This window comes from Myxine glutinosa, chromosome 5 (genome assembly GCF_964187855.1).
Source record: "Myxine glutinosa chromosome 5, kmMyxGlut1.1, whole genome shotgun sequence".
Classification (NCBI taxonomy): domain Eukaryota; kingdom Metazoa; phylum Chordata; class Myxini; order Myxiniformes; family Myxinidae; genus Myxine; species Myxine glutinosa.
The window spans coordinates 207,053,666-207,067,565 of NC_136265.1; the positions used below are offsets into that span (position 1 = coordinate 207,053,666).

Sequence of the window (13,900 nt, forward strand, 5' to 3'; positions counted from 1 at the left end):
GACGACATCCTCGTCGCCAGCATGGCCCGGGCCGAGCACCTCCTCCACCTCCGAACACTGTTCGGGCGCCTCAGCGAGCACGGCTTAATCGTCAACCCGGCCAAATGCCACTTCGGCACGACGGCCGTTGACTTTTTGGGCCACCACATCACCAGAAACGGGGCCGTGCCGCTGCCAACCAAGGTCGAGGCCATCACCGAGTTCCCGCGTCCCCGCTCCATCAAGGCCCTGCAGGAGTTCCTCGGCATGGTGAATTTCTACCACCGTTTCGTGCCCCGCACTGCTCAGCTCATGCGGCCCCTTTACGAAGCCCTCCGGGGCAAGCCGGCCAAGCATGACGTCGTCTGGTCCGCAGCCATGGACGCTGCATTCACAGGCGCAAAGCTGGCCCTCGCCGACGCAACGCTGCTGGCTCACCCGGTGCTCGACGCTCCCATCGCCCTCACTGCGGACGCCTCCGACTACGCGGTGGGCGCCGTACACGAACAATGGGTGAACGGGGTTTGGCAGCCACTCGCTTTTTTTAGACGGGCAACTCCGGCCGAACGAGCTAAAATATAGCACATTTGACCACGAGCTCCCCGGTCTATACCTGGCCGTTCGCCATTTCCGCCACCTCCTGGAGGGCCGCCCGTTCACGGCTTTCGTCGACCACAAGCCGTTGGTTTACGCGATGGCCAAAGTCACGGAGCCGTGGTCGGCCCGCCAGCAGCGCCACCTCTCCGCCGTGTCGGAATTTACCACGGACATCCGGCACGTCGCCGGAAAAGACAACGCCGTGGCCGACTGTCTTTCTCGGGCCAGCGCGAACGCGGTCCACCTCGGCGTGGACTTCGCGCTTATGGCGGCCGACCAGACCACCGACACCACGGTGCAAGCCCTCCGGGCGGCGGACACGGGCCTCCGCCTGGCCGACGTCCCCTTCGCGGACACTGTCCTGCTCTGCGACGTCTCCCAAGGCCAGCCTCGCCCCATCGTGCCCGTTACCTGGCAGCGCCGCGTTTTCGCCTCCCTCCACGGCCTTTTCCACCCAGGCCGGAAAGCTTCCCAGAAGCTGGTGTTGGCGCGTTTCGTCTGGCACGGACTTCAACGGGACGTCCGCGATTGGGCCAATGCCTGCACGGCCTGCCAGCGGGCCAAGGTCCACCGCCACACCCAGGCCCCGCTGGCACCTTTCACCGTGCCCGAACGGCGTTTCGACCACGTCAGCGTGGACCTGGTGGGCCCCCTTCCCCCATCACGAGGTTTCACACACCTGCTCACCATGGTGGACAGGACCACCAGGTGGCCGGAGGCCGTTCCCCTCGCTTCCACCACCACCGCCGACGTGGCGCAGGCTTTCATCGCCACCTGGGTCGCCCGCTTCGGCGCACCGGCGGACATCTCTTCGGACCGCGGTCCGCAGTTCACCTCCAAGCTGTGGGGCGCGGTCGCTCGCAACCTGGGGGTCAAGCTCCACCGTACCACGGCCTACCACCCCCAAGCCAATGGGTTGTGCGAGCGTTTTCACCGCTCCATGAAGGCCGCGCTCATGGCCGGCCTTCAGGACGGCGGTTGGGCCGACCGGCTGCCGTGGGTCCTTTTGGGCCTCTGCACGGCCCCCAAGGAGGACCTCCAGGCGTCCACCGCCGAGCTCGTCTACGGCCAGCCGCTACGCATCCCGTGCGAGTTCGTGCCCGATGCTACCAGTCCCTGGTCCGCAGCTCGCCAGCGCTCGGACCTCCAGGAGGCCGCCCGACGGTTTTCCCCCGTGCCAACGTCCCGCCACGGTGGCCCCCAGTCCCACGTCCCCCCAGCGCTTCGCACAGCGGAGTACGTTTTTGTGCGTCATGACGCACATCGGGGGCCACTCCGGCCGCCGTACAACGGACCCTTCCGGGTCCTGCGACGGGACGACAAGTCTTTCGTCATCGACGTCGGCGGCAGGTCGGACCGGAGTTCGGTGGACCGCCTCAAGCCGGCGCACGTGGACGTCGACCAACCACCACGGTTGGCCCTTCCTCCGCGGCGAGGCCGCCCCCTGTCCACGGTTCCCCCCGCTCGACCACCCACCACCACACCGGACCCCCCCCCCCCCCACGACCCTCCAGGGGTCGCTTCGGCCGGGTCATCAGGACCCCCCCTTAAATTGACCCTGCCGGTGCAAGTCGATTCTGGGGGGACGCGTGTAGCGGTTGCCGCTGAGCATACATAATCGCCTTACACCTGCCGAAGACGCAACCAGGGAGTGATCACTGTACCGGGCTCGCCCAGACCGCCCGGAGACGCTCAGTCTCGCTTTTCCTGGGCATGTCCAGACTCGCCTTTCCCGGGCTCGCCCAGACCGCCCGGAGACGCCCAGTCTCGCCTTTCCCGGGCATGTCCAGACTTGCCTTTCCCGGGCTCGCCCAGACCGCCCGGAGACGCTCAGTCTCGCCTTTCCCGGGCATGTCCAGACTTGCCTTTCCCGGGCTCGCCCAGGCCGCCAGGGCACGCCCACTCTCGCCGTGTTTGATTGCATATATATATTGCTGCCCGATAAACGGGCTTTTCAGAGTACCCGAGTTTGGTTTTGCTGAATAAAGAAACTCGGATGAATTCCCGTCTTTTGTCGCGTCAATCCTTTCAACTCGCGTAGGAGCACAGCTCCTTCAATATCATGCGCTTGGATGTTTTTTGTGCAGGCACGGAGGGGACGTGTTCGTCAGGAACCTACACGATGGATTTGGTTTACTAAGTGAAGAGTCATGGCTGCAACACTGCAGCGTGCGGGATAACCTCCTATTTGGAAAGCCTTTTGATGCAAAGCGCTACTGGGAGGTTGTCGAAGCATGTGCACTGACCGATGACCTTAAGGTTTGTAGATTTTAGTTGTTGTGATTTAAGCCTTTTTTTTTACATCGAGATTGGATTTTTATATGGCTGTTGATCAACCCTAACCCCCCCCCCCCCACCCCCACCATTTTTACGCCCTCCTTTTATTTATTTATATATTTCTTCGATAATTTACCTCCCAGAACTAAAGAGGAGCTAATAGATTCTTTACAAATAAACATAATATAATTCGTGGCTAACATCTTTTTCATGGGCCTCTTATCGTACGCCAAGTGTGGCTCTGTTGTGTATTGTGAACAGGCGTTGCAGCATGGAGATCTCACCGAGGTTGGCGAGAGCGGTTTGACCCTCAGTGGTGGACAGAAGGCTCGACTTGCTCTTGCACGAGCCGTTTATAGCGTAAGGCCTAGCTCTCGCTCCACATTGCTTACCTCTCGTTGCTGACCGCAAATTCCTTACACATACCGCATTTCGGTCTCACGTGTGACAAGCATCTGCCATTTGCCTGATTTACAATTTATGGCGTAAGTTGTTGTTGTGGATTAGTCCCGGGCAGTTCTGCATGGAATAGCCGATCGATCTCCCGGGAGCGACCTGGCAGCGCCCCTCACATATAAGACGTTGTTGGTGTAAGTTGGTCAAATTGGTTGAAGTTGGTCAAATTTGCACCTCAAAGTTGGTCAATTTAAAAGTTTGACTCCCCCCCCCCCCCCTCCACCCTCTTTTCCCCAATTGCTGCAGATAGGCCCCTCCCTTTCCTTGCTGTCTCGTTGCAAATTCTGTCGTGCACTCATTGTTTATGATGCAATGAGGAATTTGTGACATGATTAATGACCTGATTGCATGTTTAAACATGCCAGCCCTACATTTATTTAATTGTCGATGAACGTTTGAGGGAAAGCAATTTGAACTTTGAAACGGGGATATTTTTTTCTGTAACCCGACGCCGTGCTCTCATAATTCTGGATGTATTTGTACCAAAGTGAGTGCAGCCATCGTTACAGCTTTCGGGTTCTAATATTTTCTCGATATTCTCATGAATGATTGGACTGGATGCAGATCTGGCCTATCGGTGGAATACAAAACAAACTGTGAAGCCTGCCAGAGATATGCGCTCTACGGGTTCTTTGTATCTGCATTCACCTTGTAGGACAAGCCCCTGTACTTATTGGATGACCCCCTTGCAGCGGTGGACCACGATGTTGCACAACACCTCTTCCAGCATTGCATCATGGGCCTGCTTGCCAACCGCACCCGCATTGTTTGCACGCACCAAACGCAGTTTCTCGCTGCAGCAAACCATGTGCTTTTGCTTCATGAGGGGAAAGGTATAAAATTTGGTAAGTGGCAGGAGGTTCATCTCTCATCTCGTGATTATATCCATGCAACTAAAACTACAACGCATTGGAATTTCTTTATTAATTACCTCAGGCATTTGTTTCACTTTCTTGGAGGGGGTGGGTTGGGGGAATTGGGGAAGGGGGTGTAGGGTCTAGTTGGTTTTGGGAGGGGGTTAATTATTTAATTTTGTACCCTCGTAATCAACATTTTAATCCACAACTATATGGGTCGGCTCTTTACCGTGGTCGTACCATTCCAAAGCAAGTCGTGGGCCAAATCTTCCCCATTTTTCCCTACTGCCTGGATTCATCAGGGCAGCACGATCACTGTCAGAGTGCCAATTGGTCCCCATGGACTGGCCCTTTCCCTCTTGTCTCTGTCTCTCTCGCTCTTTCTAACTCCGCCGTGGCTCTAACTTCGTAAAGGCGGGGGTACACCATCCCGGATGTGCGGAATTGCTGGGTGGCTGCTGGGAGATTGATCGGCTGTCTCCGTGCTCGGGCCTGTTCACCAACAACAACAACATTTGCAGCCATTTGGTTAAGAATCCATGCAAATGAATGTATTTTTACAGGAGCAAGGTTCATGAAAAAGCAAGGTAGATCTGACAGTGGGACGAACATCGATGGAAGGATCAAACAGGAGAAGGTGGAAAGGGAGGAGGGGAGGAAACACTGAAACTAGCAAGTACGAGAGTTGGGTTAGGACACGTTAAACTAGGTAAGAAAGATCATGAGTCATGATTGGGGATGACAAAAAATGGGGGTGCACTGCTTGCTTGAAATCTTGGAGGGAAGAGTGAAACAGAACAGCCTCTGGAATGTGGGTCCATTGACAGTAGAATCAAGGAATATGAGTTGAGGTGTCCAGACAGCCTGCATTTTGGGAGTTTAACCAGGAGGGGGCTACTGGAAGCACCTGTACATCCTGGAGTGCATTTTGGAGAGAGAGAGAGAGAGAGAGAGAGAGAGAGAGAGAGAGAGAGAGAAAGAGAGAAAGAAAGAAAGAAAGAAAGAAAGAAAGAAAGAGAAAGAAAGAAAGAGAAAGAGAAAGAAAGAAAGAAAGAGACAGTTTAAAAACAAAAAAAACATCACCGATATGCCTGCAAATGTGAGATCCCCATGCTTCAGCCTCATCATGGGAGATTTCAATAATGGTGAGAGCTTTAGATTCCACAAAATCCAGGAGAGCCGTGATGCTGGGGTGCCAGCCCATATGGGAGAGCAGTACTCTATTGAACTATACACAAGGACTTTGTAGACTGTGACTATCGCTGATTTTCGAAATAAAGACTTGGATCGATGGAGAATGTCCAGTCTGCAGCTGGCGTTGGAGGCTAACTTTGCTACGTGGTCAGCCCAGGAAAGGTCATGGCTGATGGTGAGGCCGAAATGTTCAAGAGATTGAACCTCTTGCAGTGGATGACCAAGGAAGGAGGTGGGTTTATTTGATGATCCATCTGTTATGATGGGGTGACACTGAGAGATTTTCCAGTGGCTAAACTGACACCAGTGGCTAAACATTCGCAGATCAGCAGAGAGGAGAGTTCTGTTTGCCTAACAGGGAGTTGGGGGTAATGTATGACATAATGTCGAGTCATCTGCGAAAAGGAAGGGATGGTTTTCTAGAGCATCAGAGAGGTAATTTACATAGATCAGGCACAAGACTAGGCCTAACACACTGCATCGGTTCACTCCAGCCTTCACTGGGAGAGGGGAGGAGAGGATTCCATTGATGGTGACATGTCTGGGTAAGTGAACAAAGTCAGAAATCCAGGAATGAGGGCAGCCTTCTATACCACAGGCAGAGCGCTTGGCAAGCAAAGCAGGAGGTCAGACTATAGTGAATGCCCGACATATGTCCAAGGAGATACTTCTAACCTATTGTTTGAGATTCTGGGCCTCCAACCATTGTTGATAGTGGAGCAGAAGCATGCGGAGTGGTGAGTGACCGGGAAGGAAGCCAAACATATGTTCTTGGATCAAGCTGTTTGAAAACAGGAAAGACTTGACATCACAAACGATAATGGATTCCATGACTTTGTTTGTACGTACTTGGAAGCAAACATCCTGGCGTATCGTTAGTAGGATCTGATTTTGCACCCTTTTTGGAGATGGGAATGGTGTTTTCTGACTTCCATGAAAAGGGGAGGTGGCAAAATGGATGAGGACAGACTGAATAGGGCAGGGCAGATAGTGGGGGAGCAAGAATGGCAGAGCAGGATTTCAGAACATGGGCACTGATATGCCACCTAGGCCCATCGCCAAAGCTGAGTCGAGGCCGGACAGACCGTTCTCGACCTTCTTCGGTGAGGACACGTAGTCCAGTGGGTAGGATGGGGACTAAACGAGATTGAGATGGATTGGGTACGTGAGATTTGCAGGCAAAGACAGAGTTTAGACATTCTTCCTTGCAAATAAACCACTTATATTATTATATTATTTACGTGTTGTTTAACGTTTGGTTAAACACGTATTCTGCATCGCGCAATTATTGCCTTTGTTAGGTGCATTGTATTTTGCATTGTCCCCTATAAGAGGCTGAAAAGGCGGTTATAGCTCAAATTCAGGTAATTTGTTTTAAAATCTTCTCTGTACGTGCTGCTTCCTTGCTTGACACTCAAAATTTAAAAATAGAGTACGGACAAACAACCATAGGTTGGTAATGACAGTGCAGGCTTCGATGGGCCTAATGACAAATATCCTCCTACATTGAAGTTCCTTGGGGTGTTGGGCTAGCGGCTAGGGTGTCAGCTTAGGATCCTAGGATCCTGGGTTCGAAACCCGGTCGATCGCTGAATTAACGCCAGGGGGGTTGACTCAGCCTGTCATCCTTCCGAGGTCGGCTAATTGAGTACCAGTTCACTGGTAATTCCCTGTTTGTCGTTAAAAGGCGGCAATAAAGGGTTGGCGTCAGGAAGGGCATCCGGCCGTAAAACATTGCTTCAAAAAGGGGACCGAAAAACAACAACTACCACGGTTCCCGAAAAAGGCCAACCCCCGCTTGCGGGGAAAAATGGCCTCTAAAGGTGGTTTTTTATTGAAGTTCCTTGGGGGAAGGAGGGTTTGGGGTTTGTGCCTGTGATCTGATCCTGTGTACTACCACCACTTATGCAATTAATTTTATTATGCTCTAACAAGGACACAAACAACATGGATAAACGCTGTTTATTTATTATGTCATAAAAGGTGCCATTAGAGGCTGGCCATAGATGCACTTGATCCATTATTAGGTTATTCCTTGGTATTTCTCCAGTATAACCTCAGCGTGGGTCCCACTGTCCATACATACCTCCATTAACGTTTGACGAAAACATTTTCTCACGAACTATATGACTGACATGGACCAAATTTGGTATGATACATCAGAACAGGAAGGTCTCGTGGAGGTGTGCTCCCAATCTGGATCCACCCATTTAAAGGGAGTGAAAGGGGGGTTTGCCCCAAATATTGGTGGTTTCATTCCAAAATCTCCTCAGAAACCAACAACCAGATCCAGACCAAAATGGCCATTCGGCATAGTGACCACGGCAGACCAAAATACCACGATAACACCACCAAACCTTGAAAAGTAAAATGGTACAAGTCAAAAAACAAAGAAATGGCAGGAAGTCAAAGTTGTATCAGTCTTTTTGAAACACCCTGTATATATATACATATATATATATATCTTTTTGAAACACCCTTTTCAGGGTTTGGTGGTGTTATCGTGGTATTTGTTCCCGAGGATTTCTCGCTCCGTAGCTCAACTATGTCATTGACAGTGGAGCAGAAGACAAATGTGGTGGCTCTGTGGTATGAGACGAAATCATATGGAGACACCCGCCGGAGGTTCTGTCGAGAATACGACCTCAGGACACGTGATGGACCCACAAATTGTGCCATTCAACGTATTGTGAAACATTTTGAGCACATGGGTACAGTGCACAACCAGAGCAAGGGAAACAGTGGCAGGCCAGCATCAGTAACCAAGAGCTAAGCCAACATCGTCGCCGTGCGGGATTCTGGAGCGGACAATCCCAAGAAGTCCCACTGCCGGTGCTCCCAGGATATGGGCATCAAACCAACATCAGTCTGGCGTCTTCACAAAGGAACTGAAGCTTTCCCCATACATCATCTCTATTAGGCATAAACTGAGTCAAGATGACATGAGAAGGAGACTTGATATGTGCACTTGGCTCAGGGACAGGATGGAGCGGTACCCAAACTGGATCAACCTGATGTGGTTCAGTGATGAAGCCCATTACCACCTGAACGGTGCCATCAACAACCACAACAACATTTTCTGGGGGGCAGAACCACCTGAGACCGACAGGAAAGTTGGACAGAACTTTGGAGTCAGGATCAATGCCTGTCTGAACAGGAGCTGGAAGGGGCACACATCGAGAACGTAAATTACAAGGATTTTGCGTAAATGCCAATTTCAGACCTTGGCCTCTCACTAACTCTGGCAGTGATTTACTGCAATCACAATGAGTGATGGAAAATACCATGTCATAAGCTTTCAAGAAATGTTTGGTTCACGTTCCTGAAGTCTCTGTTTCTTTGTAAATAAACGTTTAAAGTTGTATCACTCTTTTTGAAACAACCTGTATATAATATACTGTATATACAGTCACGTGGAAAAGTAAGTACACCCCATGTAAAGTTTTGACTTTTTCAACATATTTCAACATACAGCTATTTGATCTTCATTTCAACAATATTGACAGATAAAGGTGATATAATATAACAAATATCATGAAACATTTACATTTTGTAGTCCATTGTATAATTTAAAGAAACATAAATGCAAATTTCGCATGTGGAAAAAGTAAGTACACCCCTACCTTTATAACTACTTCAAATACCTAAAATTTGAATCAGGTGCACCAGCTCAGGTGCAAATGATTAGAACATCGTTAGAGAGGATCTTGGAGGAACCTGTCTTATTTAAACGTCAGACATTTCGTTTGGTTTGCTCTTTGTTGTTGAAGTGTGCGGCGTCACCATGCCTAGATCAAAAGAGCTGTCTGAGGCCTTCAGAAAGAAGGTTATAGATGCCTGCGAGTCTGGGAAGGGATTTAAAAAGATCTCCAAACAATTTGAAATCAATCATTCGACTGTCCGGAAGATCATCTACAAGTGGAGAACATTCCAAACACCTGCCAACTTGTTCAGGCCAGGCCACCCCAGCAAGTTCAGCCCGAGAGCAGACCGCAAGATGCTGAAAGAAGTCTCTAAGAACCCCAGAATGTAATCACGGGACCTACAGGTAGCTCTTACCACTGTTGATGTCAAAGTGCACGAGTCTACCATTAGAAAGAGGCTGCACAAATTTGATCTACATGGGAGGTGATGAGTGGCGTGCTGATGAGGAGGGGAGTGTCGTTGAAGCTGAAGGGAAAGGTGTATGCTGCATGTGTGAGAAATGTTATGATTTATGGGAGCGAGACATGGGTAATGAACGTAGAGCAGCAACGAAGGCTGGAAAGGGTGGAAATGCGAATGGTTCGGTGGATGTGCGGAGTATCGTTGAGAGAGAGGAAGACAAATGATGAATTGCGAAAGATGATGGGAATTGAGCCTGTGATGGATGCTGTGAAGAGGAACAGGCTGAGATGGTTTTGTCATGTGTTGAGGAAGGATGAAAGTGACTGGTTGAGAAGAGTGATGGAAATGAATGTAGAAGGAAGTAGAGGATGGGGAAGACCGAGAAAGACTTGGCTAAAGATGGTGAAAGAAGAAATGCGGGCAAGGGGTTTAACAAGGAGAGATGCAGAAAATAGGGCAAAATGGAGAAGATTGTCATGTGGACCGCAAGGCTAACCCCCGCTCTTGCAGGGAAAATGGCCTCAAAATGCATGTTGTGTTGTGTTGTATGGGAGGTGTGCCAGGAGGAAACCTTTGCTGTCCAGAAAGAACAAAGAAATGGCCAAGTCAAAGCCCGGATCTAAATAATGATAATAATAATAATGCATTTATTTTATATAGCGCTTTTCAGGGAGCCCAAAGACGCTTTGACAGAGTGCAAAACATAATGCATAGCAAAACATAAAAACAATTGCAAAAAACAAGAATCAATAGGGAAATATTCAAAGCAAAAGGAGGGAGAAGGAGAAGAGATAGTCAGGGGTTAAATGCTGTGGGTTAAATGTTGAATGCAGTGTTGAACAGGTGGGTGTTGAGTGATGTTTTGAATGTGGTGAGTGAGGAGGAGTCTCTGATGGTGTGAGGTAGTGAGTTCCAGAGGGTGAGAGCAGCGATGGAGAAGGCCCTGTCCCCTAAATCCCATCGAGATGTTGCGGGGGGATTTGAAACGAGCTGTGCATGCAAGAAACCCCTCAAACATCGCACAGCTGAAAGAATTCTGCATGGAGGAGTGGGCAAAAATTTCTCCCAGTCGATGTCAGAGACTGGTAGACAGTTATAAGAAACGCCTACTTGAGGTTGTTTCTACCAAAGGGGGCAATACCACCTATTAGAGCCAAGGGTGTACTTACTTTTTCCACATGCGAAATTTGCATTTATGTTTATTTAAATTATACAATGGACTACAAAATGTAAATGTTTCATGATATTTGTTATATTATATCACCTTTATCTGTCAATATTGTTGAAATGAAGATCAAATAGCTGTATGTTGAAATATGTTGAAAAAGTCAAAACTTTACATGGGGTGTACTTACTTTTTCATGTGACTGTAGATGTATTGTTAGGGTTCTGAAGAGAATGGATCATTTGGCAGAGGTTGACCTAATCGAGGCAGAAGCTAATTAACCGATACTGTTGCTTTCATTGTCCTGTCAAACATAAGCCATTGAAAAACGTAGTGGTTGTTTGTGTGTTTAGTCATTTTCTTCTCAAATATTCCTTCAGACTACAGGATAGCAAATCCTTGGCAACCTTGAGAATCAGGAACACTTGTATCCTGATCTGTTGTGTTCCTCTACCACTTTCACAGATGAAATACCAAGACATTTTTAACCAGACATTGAATTCTCGGTTTTCTGTAATGCATTGAAACCCAAACTCTCCATTGGATTTATTGAGGGAGATTACATTGTTTGGCATTGCTCTTCTCGTTCAAGGTTCCCCTCAAGACGTACTCCCTCTTGCTGAGCATTGGGATGCTGAGCTCCAAAATAAAAAGCCAGGTAGCTATTAATGAACTGTGTGGATGCTCTACCAGCACTTTGCCACTGATTTTCCACACTCAACTCTATGGACACTGTGCCTTCTCCTCGCCCCACTCTAAACACATCGTTTCTCACCTCCTCAGTCCTCTTGTACTGTACCACCCACCCTACCCTTTTCCTGACAATTCTATGCCTAATAGCTCTTCCCCTGCACAGCGAGACGAGGGTCCTCTGTGTGTGGGTGCGTGCGTGCATGCATGCGTGTGTCCAGTTCATAACGTTTTTGCCATTTGAGCTTTTGTCATCAAATTTAAAACAAACCCTTATTATCAGACAATTGAGAAGACCGATTGATAATTGAGTCAAAATGTCAAAGAGCAAAGTCACAGTAAATACGAATAGGCCTTTATCAGCCCGTCTGCTGCACTTCAAGCGCGAGACGGCCGGGTTATTTATTTATTTATTTTAATTGCTTGCATGTCTTTTGATATTCTTTCTCGTCTTTCTTTTGTTTTTCAGATGACAAACCTGGAGAAGATGATATTGGTAACAACTCTCAACAAATGGAACCGAAGGGCTCGAATAAAAGGCAGAAGAAGCTCGTGGAGGAGGTGGGAGAGGGTCCTTGCATGGAGACCGGAAGTAGCGATCAAAGACGGAAGTTGGTAGGAAGAGGTTTAATAAGTGAAAATGTTGACAAAGAAGATGAGGGCAAGGATTGCGTAATGGAAAGTGTAGATTTAGAGGTGAAAGAGAGAGCAGAATTGCTGAACAATAGGGCTGACATGCAGAGTGACAATGAGGATGAGGCGGAGGAAGATCGGAGTGGGGTACAGCTGGTGGGTGCGGAGTGGCGAGAGGTCGGCAGTGTGAAATTGACTGTGTACGCAGCCTACTGGCGTGCAGTGGGAACCCCTTTAGTGCTTCTTGTGCTCTGCTCACTGCTGCTTATGCAAGGTGTGTTAAAAATTTCAAATCTCTCTATATGTACTGCTGTTGCTTCAAAAACACGAGTGATTCACCTTTTGGATTACTGTTTAAATCTTTCATTTACAGCATCAAGAAACATCACTGACTGGTGGTTGTCTTACTGGATATCAAACACAAAAGGGAATGAAACACCTTCCGTGGGTCACGAGGAAGTGCCATTCTACACTGCTCAATATCGCCACAAGTATGACATGATCTAGTAGTAGGGAAATGGGGGTTCTAAAACACACCCAATTTTACATTGAAGTGAATGGGGGAAATGTCTTGGAACTTATGGACCAACCACCCAAAAATCCAAGAAACATCCGTCTATTTCTCCCTTCCCCATCTAAACCATTAACAAAGGTTAAATCCTCAATAGACCCCCTAACCTTTTGTTGATTCTGAAACACACCCAATTTTACATTGAAGTGAATGGGAAAAAGTATTTCTAAAACACCCCCTTAACCCTTAAAAAATTCCTCCTATTTCTCCCTCTTCCCCTGGCATACCAACGAATATTTATTCACAAGCCACCATTCCCATTATTATCTTCTAAATTCATAATAATATTCTTTGTATTTCTAGACAACTTTGTTAATTCATCTCTCATACAAATAACCATATCATCAATTTTTAAGTTTTTTACAATATTTAGCAAGTTCTATATTTCATGTTTTATTATTTCCATATTCTTTACACCCTTTATCCATTTATTTATGAGAAAGATATAATCCATTACCCCTTTTAGTTAGTTTTACACCTACCTCTGCAATAGAAGAAAGCACATCTCCAACCAACAATCTAGCTTTGTCAGGTAGGCTTCCAAGCTTTTCAGCAAAATCTACAATATTACACCACTTCCACTCATTTGTTTCTCCAAATCCTTGTTATGTCTTTCCAATTCTTTTTGAACATGTATTTGAGCCTTCCTTTCATTAGCAGTTTTTACTGCCGCTGAAATACCACCCGTCAATGCTCCCGCTGCACTTAAACCAGCAAATAAAGGAATTAGAAATGGGAGAAATCCTCCACTCGTTTCCCTTGTTAAATATTTATTCAACATAGGTTTTGTCATTTTAATTTTAAGTGAGCCAGCATCATTCAAGGTTTTCACCTGCTCTCTTGTGAGTAAAACATCAATTCTTACTGCTCCTTTTCTTTGAATTGTATTAACATTAATAATACAAGGCTTTTGATTTGGAATACAAGATAATAGTTTATTAAGATTGATTTGATAAATACATACCACAGTTGGTTCTTTACTTCATTTATTTATGAGAAAATTTTGTGATATTAATCATAACACCATTATCTATATTAATCTGCAATTCTGTTTCTTCCAAAAGCAAACAATATGTATCGACTTCTTCACTCTCCCCTCTTTCAATGTATAGGGATGTATCCACTATATTAGACTTTATAGTTTCCTTTTGAGAGCTCAGGTCAATTGTGTAGATGGTATAGTTTTTTTTGTTTTGTTTTAACGCAACCATATCCAAAATGGGCTCTTGATTACAATTGCTTTCACACACCTTTTGGTAAGACTTGTATGCTTCAGCATAATATATATATATTTTTTTCCCTCCAATCAATTTCCAATCTATCTCATGGGTAAAATGTTCCATTCAGAGAAACCCGAAGTTGTTTCACCTTAGC

The 13,900-nt window shown here is 47.4% G+C and overlaps 1 protein-coding gene across 2 annotated transcripts in view; it reads left to right on the forward strand.

Moving 5' to 3' along the window:
- Positions 1-13,900, forward strand: part of ABCC10 (ATP binding cassette subfamily C member 10) — a 71,414-nt gene that overhangs the window by 23,647 nt on the left and 33,867 nt on the right. For both annotated transcript variants that reach the window (XM_078779406.1, XM_068115006.2), the window contains exons 9-14: positions 2,664-2,835; positions 3,115-3,213; positions 3,965-4,154; positions 11,225-11,290; positions 11,792-12,229; positions 12,329-12,446. In XM_078779406.1, coding sequence (XP_078635532.1) covers positions 2,664-2,835; positions 3,115-3,213; positions 3,965-4,154; positions 11,225-11,290; positions 11,792-12,229; positions 12,329-12,446 — 1,083 coding nt within the window. The remainder of the gene's footprint in view (positions 1-2,663; positions 2,836-3,114; positions 3,214-3,964; positions 4,155-11,224; positions 11,291-11,791; positions 12,230-12,328; positions 12,447-13,900) is intronic.